Raw genomic sequence first — 22,975 nt, forward strand, 5'->3', positions numbered from 1 at the left:
GACCAACTTAAGCAAAATATTTTTGTACTTTTGAACAGAATAACCATAGCAATAATGATGCATCTTTTCGTCAATGGCTTTGCAGTCCAACATACAACAAAAAAGGTTTCCGGCGTGGAACCTTTCAAGTCAACTTCCCCTAAAAGACTCCTAAATTCATTCTTTTCATACATGCAAGACATACAGAAGAGTTGACATTGTTTCTCTCTCACCATGTAAAACCATAACAGCCAAACTGACACATTAAAGCAGACCAGGGCAAAATAATCTTTTCAATCTGGCCTGCCGGACGTTCCAAAATATATATTTTTTTTATATATTCAAGATGGAAAGTGTAGCTGCAAGTCCGAGTCCATGGTTCTCGTCCGTAAAAGGGTGGAATGCCATCTCCGGGTTGAGGAGGAGACCCTGCCCCAAGTGGAGGAGTTCAAGTACCTAGGAGTCTTGTTCACGAGTGAGGGAAGAGTGGATCGTGAGATCGACAGGCGGATCGGTGCGGCGTCTTCAGTAATGCGGACGTTGTACCGATCCGTTGTGGTGAAGAAGGAGCTGAGCCGGAAGGCAAAGCTCTCAATTTACCGGTCGATCTACGTTCCCATCCTCACCTATGGTCATGAGCTTTGGGTCATGACCGAAAGGATAAGATCACGGGTACAAGCGGCCCAAATGAGTTTCCTCCGCCGTGTGGCGGGTCTCTCCCTTAGAGATAGGGTGAGAAGCTCTGTCATCCGGGAGGAACTCAAAGTAAAGCCGCTGCTCCTTCACATCGAGAGGAGCCAGATGAGGTGGTTCGGGCATTTGGTCAGGATGCCACCCGAACGCCTCCCTAGGGAGGTGTTTAGGGCACGTCCAACCGGTAGGAGGCCACGGGGAAGACCCAGGACACGTTGGGAAGACTATGTCTCCCGGCTGGCCTGGGAACGCCTCGGGATCCCCCGGGAAGAGCTAGACGAAGTGGCTGGGGAGAGGGAAGTCTGGGTTTCTCTGCTTAGGCTGTTGCCCCCGCGACCCGACCTCGGATAAGTGGAAGATGATGGATGGATGGAAGTGTAGCTGCCATTATGATTGGAAGTGATATTTTCAAATGAATGGTTGGAATGGTTGGAATCTGCACTTTTGCGTGGTATAATAGTTACTATGGTCATCTAATTAGTTACTATGTTAATCTCATTAGTTACTATGGTCATTTAAGCCAGTGGTTCTCAAATTGGGGTACGCGTACCCCTGGGGGTACTTGAAGGTATGCCAAGGGGTACGTGAGATTTTTTTGAATATTATAAAAAAAATAGCAACAATTCAAAAATCCTTTATTAATATATTTATTGAATGATACTTCAACAAAATATGAATGTAAGTTCATAAAGTGTGTAAAGAAATGCAACAATACAATATTCAGTGTTGACAGCTAGATTTTTTATGGACATGTTCTGTAAATATTGATGTTAAAGATTTATTTTTTTGTGAAGAAATGTTTAGAAGTAAGTTGATGGATCTCTATTACAATCCCCAAAGAGGGCACTTTAAGTTGATGATTACTTCTATGTATATAAATCTTTATAAATCAATCACTTGTTTAGTTTTCAACACGTTTTTAATTATTTGTATATCTTTTTTTCCAAATAGTTCAAGAAAGACCACTACAAATGAGCAATATTTTGCACTGTTACACAATTTAATAAATCAGAAACTGATGACATAGTGCTGTATTTTACTTAATCTCTTTTTTTTCAACCAAAAATACTTTGCTCTGATTAGGGGGTACTTGAATGAAAAAAATGTTCACAGGGGGTACATCAGTGAAAAAAGGTTGAGAACCACTGCTCTAAGTCACAGCAGCTCAGACCAGGCACCGAGCAGTGTATTTCCAGAGTGGTCAGCCTGAAATGCGGTGTCAGGGACAGACGTGTAAGGAGATTTTTACAACAAAGTTCTAAAGTTTAGTGCTATATCATATAGGGCTGGGCGATATTGGCTTTTATTAATATGGCAATATTTTTATGCCATATTGCGATATACGATATATATGTGGATATTTTGCCTTAGCCTTGAATAAAAACTTGATACATATACCGTATTTTCCGCGCTATAAGCCGCCCCGTGTTATAAGCCGCACCTTCAATGAATGGCATATTTAAAAACTTTAACCTATAAGCCGCACCGGGTCATAAGCCGGGCCCACGCTGCGCTAAGGGGAATGTCAAAAAAACAGTCAGGTCAGTCAAACTTTAATAATACAAACAAGTGTGCAAATGTGCAATCACAACAATAGTAACACTCAAAATATTGCAGAGCAATAGCAACATCAATAACTCAACTTTGCTCGAACGTTAATGTCACAGCACACAAAATAAACATTTAAAGCTCACCTTTAGAAGTTATTCCTCATCCCTCGAATTTTTCTTCTTCGGTGTCTGAATTAAAAAATTGGGCGAATACGGCATCCAAAATGGCGGGCTCCGTCTCGTCGAAGTCATCAGAGTCAGTGTCGCTGTTGTTGTCCGGCAGTTCCATGAATCCTGCCTTCAGCTATCTTGTTTTTACAATATGCGCGGAAAGTAGCCAGCTTTTCTTGAAAGTCTTTTGGTAGTTGATGTGAAATAGTAGTCCGTGTGCGGATGGAGAGATTGCGTCTTTTCATGAACCGGAAACACCAAGAAGCACCACCTTTAAAATCATCCAAGTGAAGTTCGCTTGCTGGCGCTGTTGCCGTCATTGGAATAGTGATGTTACTGACACTTCTGCTTGCTGCTCTCTGCTCAACAACCCACTGTTCCAGTTTGTCCTCCAACTGTTGCCATCTTGCTTTGTTCCCTCAAACTCTGTGTTGTCTTCTTTACTTGGCGCAGGTCATCTTGTTGCTTCCTCCACCTAAGCACCATTGATTCATTTATGTTCAATTCTCTCGCTGCTGCTCTATTTCCGTGTTCTTCTGTGTGACTTATTTCCTTGAGTTTGAATTCTGCGTCTTTTAGTAGGAGCCATTTTGTGGTCGTCTTTACAGAAACACACAAATGAAATGAATCGGATTAGGCGCGCGCTTCTTCTACGGGGGCGGGTGCTTACCGTGGCGGTTGCTTACCGTAGAAGAAGCGCTTCCTCTTTCCAGATGGGCGGGCGCTTACCTTGGCGGTTGCTTACCGTAAAAGAAGAAGCGCTTCCTCTTCTACGGGGGAAAAAAGATGGCGGCTGTTTACCGTAGTTGCGAAACCTAAACTCTATGAAAATAAATATTTATATTAATACATATATAAGGCGCACCGGGTTATAAGCCACACAGTCATCTTTTGAGAAAATTTGTGGTTTTTAGGTGCGGCTTATAGCGCGGAAAATACGGTAATCACAGCAGTATGATGATTCTATGTGTCTACATTCAAACATTCTTCTTCATACTGCATTCATATATGCTACTTTTAAACTTTCATGCAGAGAGGGAAATCACAACTAAGTCAATTGACCAAAACTGTATTTATTAAATACTCTTCATTCTCTCACGGGTGAATTTTGAAATGAAAGAACAAATTAGTGGTATTGCTACCTTTTTTGTAGTAACACTTTCTGCAGCTGCATACTTTGCATATTCCTGTTGTTGTCTGCTGAATATCTTCCCACTTGAAGCCAAACCACCAGATGATGGATCCCCTGCTGTTTATTTTGGGCATTTATTCTTCTTATAATAATAATAATAATAATAATGGATTAGATTTATATCGCGCTTTTCTATTGTTAGATACTCAAAGCGCTCACAGAGAAGTTGGAACCCATCATTCATTCACACCTGGTGGTGGTAAGCTACATCAGTAGCCACAGCTGCCCTGGGGTAGACTGACGGAAGCGTGGCTGCCAGTTTGCACCTACGGCCCCTCCGACCACCACCTATCATTCATTCATCATTCATTCACCAGTGTGAGCGGCACCGGGGGCAAGGGTGAAGTGTCCTGCCTAAGGACACAACGGCAGCGATTTGGATGTCAATCGGTGGGAAGCGAACCTGCAACCCTCAGGTTTCTGGCACGGCCGCTCTACCCACTACGCCATGCCGCCTCCATTTGTGATCAGTTTCGGACCTTCTCTCTCTTGTAATGCCACAAGCTCCGCTCCGCTCGTACGACCTGCCTCAGCTAACGTTAGCCACGCTGTTACTTCTCTGGTCGGCGAGGGCGTATGACGCTAGACGCGCATCAGTATGTGACGTATGTAAGAAGGCGGGCTTGTTTTCCGTCTCTGTGAGAATGAGAGACGAGGAGTGAGAAACGCTTGTTGTGTAATGCACGCAGCTAAAAGCAACTCGACCTGCCTCAGCTAACGTTAGCCATGGTAATGTTAGCCCTGCTAACGTTAGCTCTCGGCGAGAGCGTATGACGTATGTAAGAAGGCGGGTGTGTTTTTTGTGAGAACATATAATCGAATATTACGATATAGTCATTTTCTATATCGCACAGAGACAAACCTGCAATATATCGTTTATATCGATATATCGCCCAGCACTAATATCACATATATCAGATTGTAGGTGGGGTTTTTTTAGCCTTCGCGTTCACATTTTGTTGTGTGTTGCATTTTTTTGTTTCGCTTGTTTGTAATACCGCAGAGGCCACCACAGTGGATATGTTTATTTTACTTTTTATTCATAGCTGTATGTAGAAGTGTCTGCTTGTATCTGCTGCTTTAATGTCTTTAATGTCCTCTGTGTTCTTTGATGTTTGATGTTTCTCTCTTACACACATGGAAGAGGGACGTGTACTATGGCTATGAGTTGTTGTTGTTTTTTTTTTTGTTTGTTTTTTTCCCCTTGGCCTCAGTCTGCACCCCCACTCCAGGGCCTAGGCTAAGACCGATTTTTTAATTTTATTTTAATCTTCCTTTTCTCTTCCCCCCCCCCCTTGTTTACCTGTATGCCATCTTTTTTGTAAGGGGCGCTGGAAGCCGGAAGACCCGTCAGCGATCCTGTTCTGTCTCCCTGTAATGTTTGTCTGATCTTGAATGGGATTGTGCTGAAAATTGTAATTTTCCTGAAGGAACTCTCCTGACGGAATAAATAAAGTACTATCTATCTATCTATCTATCTAATATATGTCAATTGAGAGGGGGTGTGGCGTTCTATGTTAATATTCCGTGTTTTATCGTTAATAGTAAATATTGTTTATCCCACATTTTATTTTCATGTACATACTGGGTGTCTCATTCAGTAAAAAAAAAATAAAATTCCAATCCGTTTTTTAAGGCGGTCTGTCAAAACATTTTTAGCATTCAATCAGACATTGTGAGTTTTTGTATACGTTTTCCTATAAATCAGATATACTTGCCCCCCAGACACTTTTGTTTTTTCTCTAAATTAGGCCCCCCGAGTCAAAATAATTGCCCAGGACTGCATTAAAGACGGGCTTCACGGTGGCAGAGGGGTTAGTGCGTCTGCCTCACAATACGAAGGTCCTGCAGTCCTGGGTTCAATTCCAGGCTGAGGATCTTTCCGTGTGGAGTTTGCATGTTCTCCCCGTGAATGCGTGGGTTCCCTCCGGGTACTCCGGCTTCCTCCCACCTCCAAAGACATGCACCTGGGGATAGGTTGATTGGCAACACTAAATTGGCCCTAGTGTGTGAATGTGAGTGTGAATGTTGTCTGTCTATCTGTGTTGGCCCTGTAATGAGGTGGCGACTTGTCCAGGGTGTACCCCGCTTTCCGCCCGATTGTAGCTGAGATAGGCGCCAGCGACCCCAAAAGGGAATAAGCGGTAGAAAATGGATGGGATGGATGCATTAAAGACACCATGTTGTCCCTACAAGACAAAAACACTTAGAGAAGTCATAAGTCAATACAATTACATCTTTTTAGAATCGGTGAATTTTCCTATTGCCTCAAAACAGAGCTCAGTTCAGCCAGTTTTGATGACTAAAGTTTCGACACTAAAGTCACGAGGTAGCGGAATCTTAATGTTATTAGTAGTTAACTTCTTTATGAGCTTGTATGGGTGTTTACAAATGGTTCAAAGTGATTCAACTGGTGTTTTTTCATGATTGACAGTTTGACCCAGGAACCAATTATTCTTGTCATGTTGACCGCTTTACACTGGAACAGATTGTTTTATTAGGGCTGGGCACTCAAACAATATCAGTATATATCTTGATAGAGACTAGCCACTTAGTGGCCTAGTGGTTAGAGTGTCCTCCGTGAGTTCAAACCCCGGCCTGGAACAGCATGCCCCAGGTGGTAGGGGGTGTTGTCTTCGAACCTGAAGGTTGCGGGTTTGAGCCTCAGACCCCCTGTGACCATTTCAAAGTATCCTTGAGCAAGATACTGATTCCCCAGTTGCTCCTGATGCTGCATATTCACTGGGTAAATGTGGTAATGGTGTCGAAGAACCTAGACTGGAGAATCTTGAAGTAGGGTTGGGCGATACGCCCTCTTCTATAATTTGCCTTAGCCTTGAATGAACACTTGATGCATATAATCACAGCACTTTGACGATTCTATGTGTCTAAATTAAAACATTCTTCTTCATACTGCATTAATATATGCTCCTTTTTAAACTTTCATGCAGAGAGGGAAATCTCAAATAAGTGTATTGAACAGTGGCACAAACATTCATGTCATTTCCAAAACAAAGGGCAAGATTGTCAGACATTTTAAGATGGACGTGACGCAGAGAGCGAGAGAGTTATGATAAACGCGCATGCGTCGCCAGGCTCTGCTTTTTATCCATAGATTTATCAGATTACATTTTTTATTATCTATAGCAGTGGTGTTAAAAGTGTGCCCCGGAGGCCATTTGCGGCCCACAGCTAATGTTTTAAAGGCCCATGGCACATTCTAAAAATACTATTAAAATAAACAAACGTAACAAAAGTGAAATAAAAAAGCTTGAAGGTTAAATGCAATTTAGAAAAAGTTGCAATGTTGACTAATAAAACAAAGTTGTTGGAAGATTTTGCAAATATGGTAAATAAATAACCCAAAAATGTATATTTTGTTGTTTTCTTACTGTACCGAAAATGGACCGAACCGTGACCTCTGAACAGCGGTACGTACCAAACCAACATTTTTGTGTATCTTTACACCCATAATAAATGGTGATATTGGAGTATACCTTCTCACATACGTCACATACTGTCACCTCTTACGTCACATACTGTCACCTCATACCTCACATACTGTCACCTCACATGTCACATACTGTCACCTCATACGTCACATACTGTCACCGCATACGTCACATACTGTCACCGCATACGTCACATACTGTCACCGCATACGTCACATACTGTCACCGCATACGTCACATACTGTCACCGCATACGTCACATACTGTCACCTCTTACGTCACATACTGTCACCTCTTACGTCACATACTGTCACCTCTTACCTCACATACTGTCACCTCACACGTCACATACTGTCACCTCACACGTCACATACTGTCACCTCACACGTCACATACTGTCACCTCTTACCTCACATACTGTCACCTCTTACCTCACATACTGTCACCTCAGGAAATTGAGAAAGAAGAAATAATTGAAGAAATTCTGGAAGATGATTAAGACGAACAAGATGAGGAAGATGAAGAAAAAGTCAAAGAGGGCAAGGGAAAAGTCGAAGAGGACAAGGAAAAAGTTGAAGATGACTTTCCTTGGGAAAGTCAAAGAGGACAAGGAAAAAGACAAAGAAATAAAGTTCGAGAAGACAAAGAAAAAGAAGAAAAAGACAAAGAAGACAAGCGGCTGAGGCAGTTTTTTTCCCGCTCCTTCAAAAAAAGGGGTGGTGGAGTACGCTTAACCGGACTGAAGCCCGGCTTGAGTTTGGCGATAGAGAACTGTGGAGAGGCGGAGCCGATGGGCCGACAGCGGAATAGGACAAATCATGGTCCTACCCAAGATGGCAGCCAGGAGGTGGAGTATGCAGCGGAACGGAGAGGCGGGGTGCGCCTGGAGTGCCGCTGCAGCGATCAGAGCCAGGTGCGTAATTCACACACCTGCTCTCAATCTGTGCATCTTCTCCTGCTATATAAAAGGGGAGGAGGAGGACCAATCGGGGCAGAAGGAGAAGGAGAGAGACAAACGATCAGACAAAAGACCAGACAAGCGAGAACCACGGAGCGCCAAAGACCAGCACAGGAAGACCGGCGACTGAAAAGGAGACTGGCGCGAGCAGAGAAGGAGGCATTGAAAGAGCGACCGCCTGACACTGCGAGCGACTTTTATTCGAAAAAAATAAAGAGTCAATCATGTGCAAAGCGATGTCCTCCATTAATGATCCATGCAACCCACACGATGGCGGCAGGAAGCCGTTCACAGTAGCATTACTGCTAATATGTAGCATCATTTGAAAAGTCACCTGCTAGAGAATGAAGAATGCTTACTCCGCATATCAACATCTTAATTCGGTGCCACACGCCCACACCATCAAAATTTCCACATCAACACCGTATGAAAAAAATAGTCAACAACATAAGGAGATAACGTCCGCAGGAACCTACCACATAGCGATTTAATTTCCTATTATGCAGCTCATTTTTATTTGACACTTATTGAAATATCTCGTGTGACATCATGCACAAAAGTGCACCTTATTTGTTTTAAACTATTGCACTGGCGTTCTGTACAAAAAGTTCACTTTGATTTAGTGTTATGTCATCTTATTGACATCATGCATAAACGTGCACAAATAGCTTGTTTTGAAATGCCTCTGACAATCTTGCACCTTTGGAAATGACATGAATGTTTGTGCAACTGCTTAATAACTGTTTAATAAATACACTTTTGCTAAATTGACTTAGTTGTGATTTCCCTCTCTGCATGAAAGTTTAAAAGTAGCATATATTAATGCAGTATGAAGAATGTTTGAATGTAGACACATAGAATCATCATACTGCTGTGATTATATGCATCAAGTGTTCATTCAAGGTTAAGGCAAAATATGGAGATATATATGGTCTATCGTGATATGGCCTAAAAATATCAATATATCAATAAAGGCCATATCGCCCAGCCCTAATTCCAATAATGATATATTATTGGGCACTTGTCTATATGCTGTTGCATCTTTGTGGCATTTTTGACTTAGCTCTTTGCACAGTATTTGCAAATGTACACCGCCTTTCCGCCAACATGGGTTGGGCTAAAATATCTCCACACATCAGATGGTGTAAGTGGCATTACTCTGTATTCATTTATTCTTGTAAAACACTAATGCAATCCCACACACAGATATAAATAGTCAGCTAAACAACTAGAGTAGTCTTTAAAAATATTTGACTGATGGACAAATAAATAGGGAGGCTAGATGAATGAATGAACAGTAGGGATGCACCGAAATGAAAATTTGTGGTCGAAGCCGAATAAAATTTAAAAGCTTGGCCGAAGGCCGAATATCGAATAATGAATGCAGTTTTTCACAATTTTTTAAATATTGCATGAATAGCCTAGAATAAATATTTAGACATGTTTTTCAAATAAAGTATTTTTTTATTGAATATTGACATTTTTTTAATATTCCAGTAGCCTTTGCTTTTCAAAAAAAAAGCACAAGGTTTTTCATTTATATTAGGCCTTCAAACAAAACATGCATTCCAAAAAAAAATAAAGTGCATTAAAGTGGATAAACCCACATCAAATGAATTATTGTCCTTTCGGCAAAAGTCTGCTTAGCCACAGTAGATATGCTAATAATGTAAACAGAAGGCTCAAGTAAATCTCAATTAAGTGTGTGCTTGTAACCTCATACACTTATACAGGTACACAACATATCCCAACGCCACTGCACGTTGGTTGATTGCGTCACCGCGTCAAAAAATTGCGTCACACGCCACTATTCGGCCTTGTTTTTAACTCATTCCATGTGGCTTTTTTTGCCATATTCGGCCGAATATATTCGGTTACCGATTAATCGGTGCATCCCTAATGAACAGTCAATCAGCATGCTAAATCAAACTATAAGCTACATTCTTGTATGACAACAGAATGGCTAGCAGAACAGAAGACAAAGGAAACTACACCTTTTGATTTAGTATTTGCTTGTTGAACTTTACAGATTACAAAAAAGGTCAATTCGGATTGCTAACGTTGTTTGCATAAATGAATGGGATTTAACATAGAGAACATTAGCATCACGGCAAACGGATAAATATTTTCAGTTCCTTATGAGACTGGTGGTTCATAAACCTAGCTAGCTAGAGATGTTGGCCCCAAAATCATTTTACAAGTACAGGAACAGCTAGTCCGCTGGAGTAGTCTACAAGCAATTACACCTCTATTACACTTAAATACCATACATTTACCCCAGTAATATCAACACTTACCTGACTGGATGAAGTCCTTGGGCTCAAATAGTATTGTGGCCTCATTATAACCCTGCTGTAGTGTGTAGCATGCTGGGAATTATCTTTGCATGTGATGGACGAATGCACAGTGCAGGGTTGAAATTTTACTGAATTTGTATAAACTCAGGTTGTTGTTGCTAATGATCATGCTGCGAGATCTAGCATGTTGCATTCAATGTTTATTCCCATTAATTTCCGTGGAAAGTTTCCAACTTTGAATATTGCTGGGGGTTTACAACCCTATTTACAACATATTCTGTGATAGTTCTACCTAAATAAATGCCAATGCATCATTTGAGGAATAAAGGCTGCTAAATGTTGGTGGCAGGCTTAAATAGTGTGTGTATTCTTTTTATAGCATGTTGTGGTTTATAATCTTCAATTACAGAATATTGAGCAGGATGAATATGACACTTTATTATAAATAAATTGAATAGCATTAACTTGCATACACGTACAGAATATCAGAAGCAATAATACAAGTACAAATATCTCGTATGACAAGAACATAGTTGACAATCAAAGCATGATTGTAAACAATCCACGTTATTCTCGCGTAAAACTGGTATCTTAACACAGAAGTGTAGCTCCTCCTGTGAATGCAAGTGTTTCTACAGCAAGAATCGACATTTTGTTTGTGACACACCAACACAATGCAGGATTATTTAAAATTTTCATTAAAAGGGTGTTTGTCCATTTTGTTTTGGACTGTTTAAAAATGGATTAGAAAGTAATTTATTGATCCCTGGGGGAAATTCGGCATGTTAACATGTTAAAAAAAAAAACTTGTCATTAAAGCAAACAGGTACTTGTCATAGTTTTAAAAAACTACAAATGATGAAAAATTATACCACTTTGCGATAATGCAATTAATTACGAGTTAACCACGAATAAAATTAGATTTTCTAATTCTAGATCAAGACAGAATAAACTCTGCTGCTGCAGCAACAGAGATAGTCTATAAGATATATAAATATCTCATGTATTCATACATTGCTTATGTAGCATGTATACATAACCTAATCATATTGTTTCTTCAATTTAAAAATAGCTGACGTTTTTTTTCCCCCATTCTCTGGGATTATATTCCCATTTTTGATCTCTGACGTCTGGTCACTTATAGCAGTGTTTTTCAACCTTTTTTTTGCGTTGAAAAAATCCGGAGGCCCACCACCAGCAGAAATCATTAAAAAACGAAAACTCAGATGAACGTTTTTCTGTTATCCTGTGTGTGATGTTTTAGTTCTTGTCTGGTGCTCCTATTTTGGTGGCTTTTTCTCTTTTTTTGGTATTTTCCTGTAGCAGTTTCATGTCTTCCTTTGAACATTTCCCGCATCTACTTTGTTTTAGTAATCAAGAGTATTTCATCTGTTTGTATCCTTCATTATGGGGACATTGTTGATTGTCATGTCATGTTCGGATGTACATTGTCTTTGCTCCACAGTAAGTCTTTGCTGTCGTCCAGCATTTTGTTTTTGTTTAATTACTAGCCAGTTCTGCATAGCCTTCCCTAAGCTTCAATGCCTTTTCTTAGGGGCAGTCACCTTTTTGTTTTGTTTTTTTGGTTTAAGCATTAGACACCTTTTTTTACCTGCACTCTGCCTCCTGCTTTTTCTGACATCTACAAAGCAATTATCTGCCGGCTGCCACCTACTGACATGCAAGAGTATTACACGGTTACTCTGCCGAGCTCTAGACAGCACCGACACTCAACAACAAAACATCATTTGCAGACTAGAATTTCTGGTTAGCAAAAAATATTTTTTACCCAAATAGGTAAAATTAAATCATCTCCCACGGCACACAGTTGTTGAAAAACACTGACTTATAGCATATAAGAATATTATATTACTGTTAAACTATGAATAATAAAACATGTGTCCTTTATCATAGCTACATGTATGACAAAAAAGCGCGTAAAAATGAGTGCTATTCAGTGAGGTACGATGAATGAAATGTGCTGACAGTTCTTTGCTCCTGACAAATGAATTGCACTGAGTAGAGCGGATCACCACTCCAAGATGGCGGCCTTGCATCTCGTCAGCGCCAGTAGGCAGTACCGTTCCATGCTGCATACCCTTAGAAGACGTCTACGGCTGTAAGCTCTTCCAATGTAGCATGTTTAGCTATTCCTCATCCTACACTGACAGTAATACTTGTAAGAAATTTTCTGTCGCTGTCAAATTTGGGGGACACAGCTAAATCGGGTCGTCAAATTGCATTAAGATACAGCGGTAGTATTAAAAGCGTCGTGGGCCAAATGTGTGTTGTTCTGTATGGTGCAACCCTCATGTGAAGACGGGAAGTGTTCGATTTCCCAGTTCACTGGAATGCAGCATTGTTCATAAAATGGACATTATGTTACTAGCTTGAGAGTTGTTGCTTGGCGAGAAAGAGCAGGTCTAAAATGGATTCGTGCAGTATTTTAGATAGTGGTCTTTGTTGATGGAGTGTAACTTGAACCCAGCCATCATTGGCCTCATTGCCTCCCCCCTCCCGACAGTTCCACCACGTCTAATCTATGTGCTCCATCTCTCGTCTTCATTGTTTGGTCAGCGCCTAAAGCCTTTTAGCCCACAAGCTCCGCCATGTTCCACTGACTCCCGGAAGTGGCCGTGATTGATCGCTGTGCCCGGCTGGGGAATGAGGGGGTTGTTATTGTTACCAGGCAACACCCGGGACTTGAGCTATTACTACTATTATGAGTTGACGGCGTTAGGAGGCAGTGAAACCTGCACAGACACATCCTTTTTTATAATCTTTCTGCATGATGGGCGAGAGTCATGGGGACTTCCCACACCCAACCAAAATAAACACACCTCTTGCTTTTCACCACCACTTAAAATCACTGTTCTTCTCTTGTTTTCTAATAGAGAGGTACCACAGATCAGTGTTTTTCAACCACACTAGTGTGCCGTGAGATGCAGTCAGACCTGGGCAAAGTAAGGCCCGTTAAGCTTTTCAATCTGGCCCGCCGTACATTCCCAAATACCTTTTTTTAGATCTTTAAGATGGAAAGTGTAGCTGCCATTATAATGTGCACTCATGTTTTCTAATGACCCCAAGTCTTCAACTTGTTGTCAATATTCAGTGTTTTATCCTTCATAGTTAATTAGATTTAGACTGAGACTTCCTTTTTATTGTCATTCAAATTTGAACTTTACAGCACAGATAAGAACGAAATTTCGTTACATAAGCTCATGGTAGATAATATTGTAAATTCTACATTCTCTACATTCTTTATTTTCATGTACATTCTAGGGGTCTCATTCAGTAAAAAAATGAAATGTATATAAGTACGTCACGTGTGTGTGTTATATAAATTTTTATATATTTATATATAAATATATTTATATTAGGTTGATTGGCAACACTAAATTGGCCCTAGTGTGTGAATGTGAGTGTGAATGTTGTCTGTCTATCTGTGTTGGCCCTGCGATGAGGTGGCGACTTGTCCAGGGTGTACCCCGCCTTCCGCCCGATTGTAGCTGAGATAGGCGCCAGCGCCCCCCGCGACCCCGAAAGGGAATAAGCGGTAGGAAATGGATGGATGGAAGCTCATGGTAGATAATATTGTAAATTCTACATTCTCTACATTCTTTATTTTCATGTACATTCTGGGGGTCTCATTCAGTAAAAAAATGAAATATATATATAAGTACGTCATGTGTGTGTGTTGTATAAATTTATATATATTTATATTATATATACATTTATAGTATATATAACTGTGGCTGTGTACATGTATACATACAGTATACTGTATATAGGTGTGTGTATTTGTGTGTGTGTGTATATATATATATATATATATATATATATATATATACACTGTATATGTATACATAGATATTGCGGCCCCCAGACACATTTCTTTGTCTAAATTTGGCCCCCCAAGGTCAAATAATTGCCCAGGCCTGATCTAATTTCACCTATTTGGGTTAAAAATATTTTTTGCAAACCAGTAATTCTAGTCTGCAAATGATGTGTTATTGTTGAGTGTCAGTGCTGTCTAGAGCTCGGCAGAGTTACCGTGTAATACTCTTCCATATCAGTAGGGGGCAGCAGGTAGCTAATTGCTTTGTAGATATCGGAAACAGCGGGAGGCAGTGTGCAGGTAAAAATTGGCTAGAAAGTAAACAAAAACTGTACGAAAGCCTATTGTGTGCCGTTAATCAGTTCGGTAATATTCCTGTGCCTTTTTAAAATGATGGGTCAATCTGTGACGTCATTTCCCCTTTAAAGCACATCTTTGTCAGAATAGCCAGTTTGGATCAATGGTGGCAGCCAGCCACTAAATGTAAGTTTTCTTTCAGCATTTGAACTGAATGTCTTGTCTTGCTACTTCTGCACATGTTTGGTGCATCGCATGCTGAGTTCAGATGTTTTTGGGGTCAATAGAGAGAAAATTGGTCTTGTTGACGGCATTTCCATTCACGCGTAGTTTGTTTGTCATTGCAACTGCAATGGCATAGTTTGGCCTCTAGATGGTGACTGAGACCACATAATCGCCATTTATGGTTTTGAAGCTTCGAAACTTGTTTAAGTTCAAGCATAGTTAAGTGCAGTATATATGTTGTTATTATGCACAGTTTTATGTTATATTATGTATGCACATGCATGTATATCGCTGTGTAGTAATGTGTATATAATTGGATTGTAATTTTTCCTCTTTTCTGTATTTGTTTAGACCACACAAACACACATTCACATCTACCTTTCAGCAATTAAGATGATTAAAGGATTCTCTGTCCATCGCGTCCCAACTATAAAAGAACTACCTTATAAAAACAGAATGCTGGACGACAGCAAAGACTTACTGTGGAGCAAAGACAGCGTCCACAAAGTACATCCAAACATGACATGACAACCAACAATGTCCCCACAAAGAAGAATAAAAACTGAAATATTCTTCATTGCTAAAACAAAGTAGATGCGGGAAATATCACTCAAAGGAAGACATGAAACTGCTACAGGAAAATACCAAAAAAGAGGAAAAAGCCCCCAAAATAGGAGCACAGGAAGTAAAGTAAACTACACACAGATAAATCATGGTGTGATGTGCCAGGTGGTGACAGTACACCTACTTTGAGACAAGAGCTATAGTGATGCATGCTTGCTTGTGCTTTAAAGTAATACCAAACAATTGAAAAAACTTTTTGCTGTCAACTGAGTTTTATTTTTCAATGTTTTCTGCTGTTGATGTGCCTCTGGATTTTTTTCAACGGAAAAAATGTGCCTTGGCTCAAAAAAGGTTGAAAGGTGTTGGCGACAAGTGTAGAACCACCTTCTTCTTTCTGCCTTGCCTACAGAGCAGATCTTCCAGAACCTCCGCCAGGAGTACAGCCGCATCCAGAGGCGGCGGCAGCTGGAGGGGGCCTTTAACCAGACCGAGGCCCCCAGTCCCACTTCCTCCCTGCACGCCCCCAGCTCTCCACCAGGTAGGAGAAGAACTCGCACTGAAAAAGGCTGGGCCTTAAAACATCTAAAGGCTCAGTGGCCACATGCGTGGACAGCACCTTTTAGCTCTTATTTACAAAAGTGTGTACACTACTGAATTGGGGTCTTATGGCCACTTATGTGGACACTTATACTGCGACCTGGTGGTGGCAGAAGAGTATTACCTACAATGGAATTTTGAGGAAAAAAAGTGTAAATATAAGAATTAGCATGAAGTACACGTTTGTGTACTTATGTACTAAGTACATCATATCAAAAGATGATTTTTAGTTTTATTCTAATTATGATCCGATAAGCCCAAATAGCAAAGATAAATAAAAAAAGCATGTAAACAAACAGCTTGGGCCTTAAGAGGTTAAGGGGAACTGCATTTTGGGGGGAATTTGGCCTATCATAAACAATCCTTATGAAAGAAAAGAACACTTATGTTTTAATGCATCCTAACTCCTAAATAAAAGTCAAGGTGGTGTGAGAGGTGTCACTCTTGTTTGTTTTTGTTGGCCGAACTGTTGTACTGAACCACTAGGAGGCGTTGGAGAAGAACAAAGCTTGTTTAGTAGACGTCATCTTCATTAGCCAGACTGCTCTGAGTTTTATATTGATATATTTTTTTTATCTTTTAGAAGACACTTTAGGTACATCTCTGCATGGTATTGGATCGGTACCGCTGATACCAGCCTGGCTTTTACTTGGTATTGGATCACCATGAGTGCAGGGACGTGCATGTCCCTTTTAGTTTAGTCGTCTTCTGGTACATTCACAGGCTGTCCACTAACATTCTGGCAGGACAAGAAAACATACATCCTGTGTCATTTTTGGATGATTTTCTTCTTTAATTCGATGACTATCACCTAATAAAGATTCTATAGCGACAAAGAGTAGTATTTTGATGTTTGTATCTCAAATTGCTTGCAAATTTAGGCATAATAATTAGCCGAGAGACAGTTCTTGCCTTCAAAAAATGTTAATTCGGGGTGTGAGTTGTCCCAATACCAAAATGTATTTCGATACTTAACTAAAGAAAGGACACCGCAAAAAATGGCATTATAGGCTTTATTTGAACAAAAAATCTTAGTGTACATGATAAATATGTTTATTATTGCAATTTAGTCCTTAAATAAAATGTTGAACATACTAGACAGCTTGTCTTTTAGTAGTAAGTAAACAAACAAAGACTCCTAATTAGTCTGCAGTAACATATTGTGTCATTTATACACATTATGAGGGACAAACTGGAATATTTACTGTTAATATTTGTTTTTCTGTTTTAACATGTTCTATCTACACTTCTGTTCAAATGTAATAATCACTTATTCTTCTCTTCTTTGATACCTGACATTGGTTTTGATTGATACCACACATTTAGGTATGGATCCGATACCAAGTAGTTCCAGGATCATACATTGGTCACATTCAAAGTCCTCCTGTGTCCAGGGACGTATTTACTGACTTTATGAACATAATATGAATTTATAAAAAAAAACAATATTTTGTGATGCTAAAAAAATATCAATATAATCGTAGTAGTATCGACTAGATACACTCTTGTACTTGGTATCATTACAGTGGATGTCAGGTGTAGATCCACCCATGGCATTTGTTTACATTGTGACGCCGGTGAGTTATAGTATCCTTCTACGGTGTGTAATGAAGCATGTTTAGCTATTCCTCGTCCTCCAGTGATAATGATAATTGTAAGAAGCGTACCTTAGTGATTCAGTCATGTCTTAAAGCAGCTCTTCCTGAGGGTGTTTCAGTGTTATAACTTCACCTTTATCTTGACTTCTTTACACCAAAATGTCTACACACTCTGTCTGCTTGTAAGTACTCTGTGTTTGTGCGCTGCCGAACATGCTCCTCTGCCGGTAGAAGCAGCAATGTCACCACTTGATGACGCGCCGTCATGCCCGTTAAGAAAAGGGGGTAGGCGGGGACAGGTATAGAGGTGGTATAGCACCGAATGTTTGATACTGGTATACTCTAGAACCCTAGTTGGGACACTCTTAAGAGAATGAATGTGATTGGTTGACGTCAAGAAATGGTGTGGTCCCAGGTGCCTCGAGACGGGACCAGCCCTCGTTCACGCTCAAGCAGGTGAGCTACCTGTGCGAGCGCCTGCTCAAAGACCACGAGGAGAAGATCCGGGAGGAGTATGAACAGATCCTTAACACAAAACTGGCAGGTAATGGCCACTCCGATGTCCTTTTGGGTCCAGCGCTGTTTTTGTCACACTAACACGTGTCCTCTTGTCTCCGCAGAGCAATATGAATCCTTTGTGAAATTCACACAAGATCAGATCATGCGAAGATACGGCGCTCGGCCCGCCAGCTGTAAGTAAACCGCCATTTTTCTCTCCTCCCTTTTTAAGTGTGATTGAAGGCCTCAGTGAAATGTGAATTAGAGCTGGGCGATGTATGGAATATACTGGATATGTCACGGGTTTGTCTCTGTGTGATATAGAAAATGACTATATGGTGATATTGGAGTATACCATCTCACACAGTTGCTTTTAGCTGTGGGTATTACACTACAGGCTCTTCTCACTCCTTGTGTCTCCTTGTGGGTATTACACTACAGGCTCTTCTCACTCCTTGTGTCTCCTTCTCACATACTGTCACCTCATACCTCACATCCTGTCACCTCATACGTCACACACTGTCACCTCATACCTCACATACTGTCACCTCACACGTCACATACTGTCACCTCACACGTCACATACTGTCACCTCATACCTCACATACTGTCACCTCATACGTCACATACTGTCACCTCACACGTCACATACTGTCACCTCATACCTCACATACTGTCACCTCACACGTCACATACTGTCACCTCACACGTCACATACTGTCACCTCATACCTCACATACTGTCACCTCACACGTCACATACTGTCACCTCACACGTCACATACTGTCACCTCACACGTCACATACTGTCACCTCACACGTCACATACCGTCACCTCACACGTCACATACCGTCACCTCATACCTCACATACCGTCACCTCACACCTCACATACCGTCACCTCACATACCGTCACCTGACACGTCACATACCTTCACCTCACACGTCACATACCGTCACCTCACACGTCACATACCGTCACCTCACACCTCACATACCGTCACCTCACACCTCACATACCGTCACCTCACACCTCACATACCGTCACCTCACACCTCACATACCGTCACCTCACACCTCACATACCGTCACCTCACGCCTCACATACCGTCACCTCACGCCTCACATACCGTCACCTCACGCCTCACATACCGTCACCTCACGCCTCACATACCGTCACCTCACGCCTCACATACCGTCACCTCACGCCTCACATACCGTCACCTCACGCCTCACATACCGTCACCTCACGCCTCACATACCGTCACCTCACGCCTCACATACTGTCACCTCACGCCTCACATACTGTCACCTCACATACTGTCACCTCACGCGTCACATACTGTCACCTCACATACTGTCACCTCACATACTGTCACCTCACGCGTCACATACTGTCACCTCACGCGTCACATACTGTCACCTCACGCGTCACATACTGTCACCTCACGCGTCACATACTGTCACCTCACACGTCACATACCGTCACCTCACACCTCACATACCGTCACCTCACACGGTACATACCGTCACCTCACGCGTCACATACTGTCACCTCACATACTGTCACCACATACTGTCACCTCACATACTGTCACCTCACATACTGTCACATACTGTCACCTCACACGTCACATACTGTCACCTCACACGTCACATACTGTCACCTCACACGTCACATACTGTCACCTCACACGTCACATACTGTCACCTCACATACTGTCACCTCATACGTCATACTGTCACCTCACACGTCACATACCGTCACCTCACACGTCACATACCGTCACCTCACACCTCACATACCGTCACCTCACACGGTACATACCGTCACCTCACGCGTCACATACCGTCACCTCACATACTGTCACCACATACTGTCACCTCAAATACTGTCACATACTGTCACCTCACGCGTCACATACTGTCATCTCACGCGTCACATACTGTCACCTCACGCCTCACATACTGTCACCTCACACCTCACATACTGTCACCTCACGCCTCACATACTGTCACCTCACGCCTCACATACTGTCACCTCACGCGTCACATACTGTCACCTCACGCGTCACATACTGTCACCTCACGCGTCACATACTGTCACCTCACGCGTCACATACTGTCACCTCACATACTGTCACCTCACGCGTCACATACTGTCACCTCACGCGTCACATACTGTCACCTCACGCGTCACATACTGTCACCTCACGCGTCACATACTGTCACCTCACGCGTCACATACTGTCACCTCACGCGTCACATACTGTCACCTCACGCGTCACATACTGTCACCTCACACGTCACATACTGTCACCTCACACGTCACATACTGTCACCTCACACGTCACATACTGTCACCTCACATACCGTCACCTCACGCGTCACATACCGTCACCTCACGCGTCACATACCGTCACCTCACGCGTCACATACCGTCACCTCACGCGTCACATACCGTCACCTCACATACTGTCACATACCGTCACCTCACATACTGTCACATACCGTCACCTCACGCGTCACATACTGTCACCTCACGCGTCACATACTGTCACCTCACGCGTCACATACTGTCACCTCACGCGTCACATACTGTCACCTCACGCGTCACATACTGTCACCTCACATACTGTCACCTCACGCGTCACATACTGTCACCTCACGCGTCACATACTGTCACCTCACGCGTCACATACTGTCACCTCACGCGTCACATACTGTCACCTCACGCGTCACATACTGTCACCTCACGCGTCACATACTGTCACCTCACACGTCACATACTGTCACCTCACACGTCACATACTGTCACCTCACACGTCACATACTGTCACCTCACACCTCACATACTGTCACCTCACACCTCACATACCGTCACCTCACGCGGTACATACCGTCACCTCACGGTCACATACCGTCACCTCACATACTGTCACCACATACTGTCACCTCACATACTGTCACATACTGTCACCTCACACGTCACATACTGTCACCTCACACGTCACATACTGTCACCTCACACGTCACATACTGTCACCTCACATACTGTCACCTCATACGTCACATACTGTCACCTCACACGTCACATACTGTCACCTCAGACGTCACATACTGTCACCTCACATACCGTCACCTCATACGTCACATACCGTCACCTCACACGTCACATACCGTCACCTCACACGTCACATACCGTCACCTCACACCTCACATATGTATACGCCCTCACGGAGCAGAGAGGTAGCAGCATGGGTAACGTTAGCTGTGTTGCGAGTGGTAATACGAGAGAAAGAAGGTGCTAAAATGGTGACAAATGAAGGAAGAATGAATTCCCAAGAAAAAAAGCAGGGGTTCCATCGTCTGGCGGTGGTTTGGCTTCAAGTGGGAGTATGTCGAACAGAAAACCGTAATTTGTCAAGCATGAGGCAAAAGCGTTGCTACAAAAGGTAGCATTAGTGCTAATATGTAGCATCACTTGAAAAGTCATCTGCTAGAGAATGAAGAGTGCCTACTCTGCATGTCAACAGAGTAAGCACAAAATTCCGAGGCAACCATTTCCACATCAACACCGTATGAAAAAAATAGTGAACAACATGGAGATAACGTCCGCAGGAACCTACCACATAGTGAAGGACATACATTGTTTGATTTCTTATTATGCAGCTCATTTTTATTTGACACTTATTGAAATATCTCTTGTGACATCATGCACAAAAGTGCACTTTATTTGTTTTAAACTATTGTACTGGCGTTCTGTACAAAAAGTGCACTTTAATTTTAGTGTTGTTTTGATATGTCATCTTAGTGACATCATGCACAAAAGTGCACTCAGCTTGTTTTAAAATGTCTCTGACAATCTTGCACTTTCTGTTTTGGAAATGACATGAATGTTTGTACCCCTGTGCCAATAACTGTTTCATAAATACACTTTTAGTTGTGATTTCCCTCTCTGCATGAAAGTTTAAAAGTAGCATATATTATTAATGCAGTATGAAGAAGAATGTTTGAATATTGACACATAGAATCATCAAACTGCTGTGATTATATGTTCATTCAAGGCTAAGACCAAATACCAAGATATATATAAGTCGTATGGTGATATGGCCTAAAAAATATTGGTATTATTAGAAGGCCGTATCGCCCAGCCCAAGTGTGAATGTTGTCTGTGTTGGCCCTTCTATGAGGTGGCGACTTGTTCAGGGTGTACACTGCCTTCCGCCCGAATGCAGCTGGGATAGGCTCCAGCGACCCCAAAAAGGGACAAGCGGTAGTAAATGGATGGATGCTAACTTGTCTATCTTTTTTTTTTTTTTTCTTGCTAGACGTCTCCTGAACTCGACGAGATTCCACTGGCTTCCTCTCTCTTTCTGTCACAAGCTGGCTGACCTTATACGGCCCTTCTACCACACACACACACACATATACACACACACACACACACACACAGTGCCATGGTTTATCTGCTTTGTATCCAAAACTATTGCTGCTGGCCAAAACCTTTCAAAGAAATGTTGAGAGACGATGTTATGTTATGAAGCCCCGCCCCCTTCCAGCCCTCCCTTGATATTTTTCTTAGTTTTTTTTTTTTTTTTTTTTTTTTCTTATTTTCCTCTGCAAATCCCTTCTTCCCGTGTGGCCCGGCACTGTAGAATAAAAGGCTTCTCATGTGATATTCTGTCTAACCTTTGTGAGCAGCTCACACTCTCGTCCACCCCGCCCCGGCTCACCACTCCTAAACTGTGTTGTATTTTCTTTCCTGCTCCCTTTTGATGAAAAAAATAAAAATTCCTGTGATTTAAAAAAAAAAAAAATGTATATATATATGCCAGGGATTTTATATATTTTTTAATATATTCATACAGAGGGCAAAGTTGCATTTTTTTTGCCTCATTCCTGTGAGAATCCTGCGAGCGACTGGAGCGTTGACGGGGACTATCCAGGACCAGCTGCAGTGTCCTCAACAACCACCAGGTGGCCTCTGAACAGATAATACAGTATCATGTCTTTACACACGCTTTAATATATGTTTATATATGTTTTATTACAGGAAAAATGTGA

The 22,975-nt window shown here is 41.9% G+C and overlaps 1 protein-coding gene across 1 annotated transcript in view; it reads left to right on the forward strand.

Annotated features, from left to right (window-relative positions):
• The window catches only part of akirin1 (akirin 1), a 37,023-nt gene extending 14,436 nt beyond the window's left edge, over nt 1-22,587 (forward strand). Inside the window, exons 2-5 of the mRNA XM_061915097.1 lie at nt 15,626-15,754; nt 17,827-17,955; nt 18,032-18,103; nt 22,240-22,587. Coding sequence (XP_061771081.1) covers nt 15,626-15,754; nt 17,827-17,955; nt 18,032-18,103; nt 22,240-22,250 — 341 coding nt within the window. The 3' untranslated portion in view covers nt 22,251-22,587. The remainder of the gene's footprint in view (nt 1-15,625; nt 15,755-17,826; nt 17,956-18,031; nt 18,104-22,239) is intronic.
• Nucleotides 22,588-22,975: the final 388 nt, after the last annotated feature.

This window comes from Nerophis ophidion, linkage group LG11 (genome assembly GCF_033978795.1).
Source record: "Nerophis ophidion isolate RoL-2023_Sa linkage group LG11, RoL_Noph_v1.0, whole genome shotgun sequence".
Taxonomy (NCBI): domain Eukaryota; kingdom Metazoa; phylum Chordata; class Actinopteri; order Syngnathiformes; family Syngnathidae; genus Nerophis; species Nerophis ophidion.